Here is a 2,094-nt window from a genome sequence, read left to right as displayed (position 1 = left end):
ACTTCCTACCAAAGAACAAAGATCAAGTACCAAAGATCTAGCAATTAGTCTCAGCATTAAGTGCCAGAATTAAGTGTCATTAGAATAGAGTACCCCTTAGATGATATTATGGCACCTAACAAAAGCAAGCTCTGGTGGCCTCGAGGCAAGAAGCTGTGTTATAATCCAGAAGGCACATGGTTCGAGGCCATGGGAGAAGGACGGGCAATCTCCACCCATGTGATTAACCACCTCTGAAAACGCACCAGAGGGTCAGCTGTGAGGTGGTACCGACTGTGGTACACAACAACAATAGCAGCAGCAGTTTTGCTTTGCTTGGGGGAGAATGGACTTGAGCACACGTAAATTGAGAGTGAGAAGAAGTCCATGATCACCTTGGCAGGTGACGGTTGATCTGAGCTCTGGGAAAAGTGTGGGGCCAGAAGGATCCACCATGTGCATTGGCAGGGACTCTGCACATTGTCCAAGAGACGGCTGCTGAGCCGGCTTGTTCCAGGTCTGCAGTGCTGGTTGTGCAATCTCTGCGGATTGCCGACACTTGTTTAGTGCACATGTTGGCCAGACCGCGAGGACAGAGCAAAAGGTAGAGATCCAGGATTTTCCTTCAGAAAACACTCAGCTTTACAGTCTCTAGTTGCTGCTTTTATCTTTTCTTCCACTCAGCACAGAAGTTTGACAATCACTTGTATTAATTGGCTTCCTGCTCTTTCTTTGTCATTATTGACTCATGACTAGTAAAAACTTACTAGAGTTTATCATGACTCACATAAATATATTATTTATATAAACATCTGGGGCAGGAGACATTCTGTAGAAAGAAGGGAATTCTGCATATATTCAGTGGAGAAAAGGTTAAAAATTAAAGGTGACTCTCCAAGTTGCAAACCTGTTTTAGGATTTCAAAAAGGAAATGTACTCATTAATCAGCTACCTTTTCACCACGGCAGATCAGTTATGTGGAGATCAGACAAAACAAGAGGACACAGGACAGGAGAGAAGGACAGAGACAGCAAAACAGAAGCCAGGACAGAGAGGAAGTCAGAGGAGCTCCGACATGCAGGGGCCTGAAGCCAGAGCTCCCAGCGAGGGAATCTCCACTTCTTTCCGAGCCCACCGTTTTGTCCTTGCTTGACAACACTGATCATGTTTTCTTTCCCATCACACTAGTCACCTCCCACTTCCCTCTACCCCCATACTTTACACCCCTAGATTCAGAAAAGGTTGCTTTTGTGGGTAACCAGCTCTGTGTATCAGGAAGTCATCCTCACACTGCATTTTGTTTCGTTTTAGTGCTTCCACAGCTGTTAACAGATACATTTTGCCATCTCCTGATAACCAAAGGGCCCTGAGGGAAGGGGCTGCTTAATTCAAAGGAGGGCTACATTTTAGACCAGAACTAGTGCTCTCTGAGCTCAGTGAGGCTGTGTTCAGCTCTGTGTATAGACAGCCACCGGTGGGGCACCTGGCCCGTGGGCTTCCATACTCAAGGTACTTGGGAAGTCAGTCAGCCCATAAGGCTTAACTCACATCAGCCCAGGGAGGGCACCTCCCTCCCCGCAGCCTTTTTAAAAAAGTAATGACTTGTTAAAGTCTTTAGTAAGAGGAACTTGTAAAACTTGATTATTCACTTTCTGAGTTTAAACAGCTCTCGGTCTCCAGGAGTCAAGGCAAGGTTAAAATGAAACCTGACACTCTGGCTTCCAGACCCGACTAGTATCTGCTTTAAGGAAAAGGTACCCGCAGACTTACCAGCGTCACGAACTTGAGCTCTTTGGCTGCCACACCTTGATCCAGGCAGAGGGACAGCAGGGCCAGGACGCCGAGCCCGAGGCCAGCCGCCCGGGCCACGGGGAAAGGGCCAGCGCTCATGGCAGGACGGTGGGCCAGCAGGCGGCCCGAGGTGCTGCTTCCACTTGAAAGACTTAGAGGGGAAGCTCTTTAACGAAGGGACTGCGAGGGAAGGAGGGGCCAAGGCTCATAAATAGGCGGATGTCGCAGGAAGGTAGGGGCGGGGCTGGCCATGCCTCTGTCAGGCCATTTTTGAGCCCATTGTTAGAGATTGCAATCTTCTTGATTGGCACCAAGGTCAGGGTT

General features: G+C 48.6%; 1 protein-coding gene across 1 annotated transcript in view; it reads right to left on the bottom strand.

Annotated features, from left to right (window-relative positions):
* The window catches only part of ACPP (acid phosphatase, prostate), a 57,319-nt gene extending 55,450 nt beyond the window's left edge, over positions 1 to 1,869 (bottom strand). Inside the window, exon 1 of the mRNA XM_006902549.1 lies at positions 1,750 to 1,869. Coding sequence (XP_006902611.1) covers positions 1,750 to 1,869 — 120 coding nt within the window. The remainder of the gene's footprint in view (positions 1 to 1,749) is intronic.
* Positions 1,870 to 2,094: the final 225 nt, after the last annotated feature.

Source organism: Elephantulus edwardii, unplaced genomic scaffold (genome assembly GCF_000299155.1).
Source record: "Elephantulus edwardii isolate Elephantulus edwardi_28Jun2011 unplaced genomic scaffold, EleEdw1.0 scaffold00427, whole genome shotgun sequence".
Lineage (NCBI taxonomy): Eukaryota > Metazoa > Chordata > Mammalia > Macroscelidea > Macroscelididae > Elephantulus > Elephantulus edwardii.
Note: the sequence above shows the minus strand (reverse complement) of the source record. Positions and strands in the feature narration are given on the sequence as shown.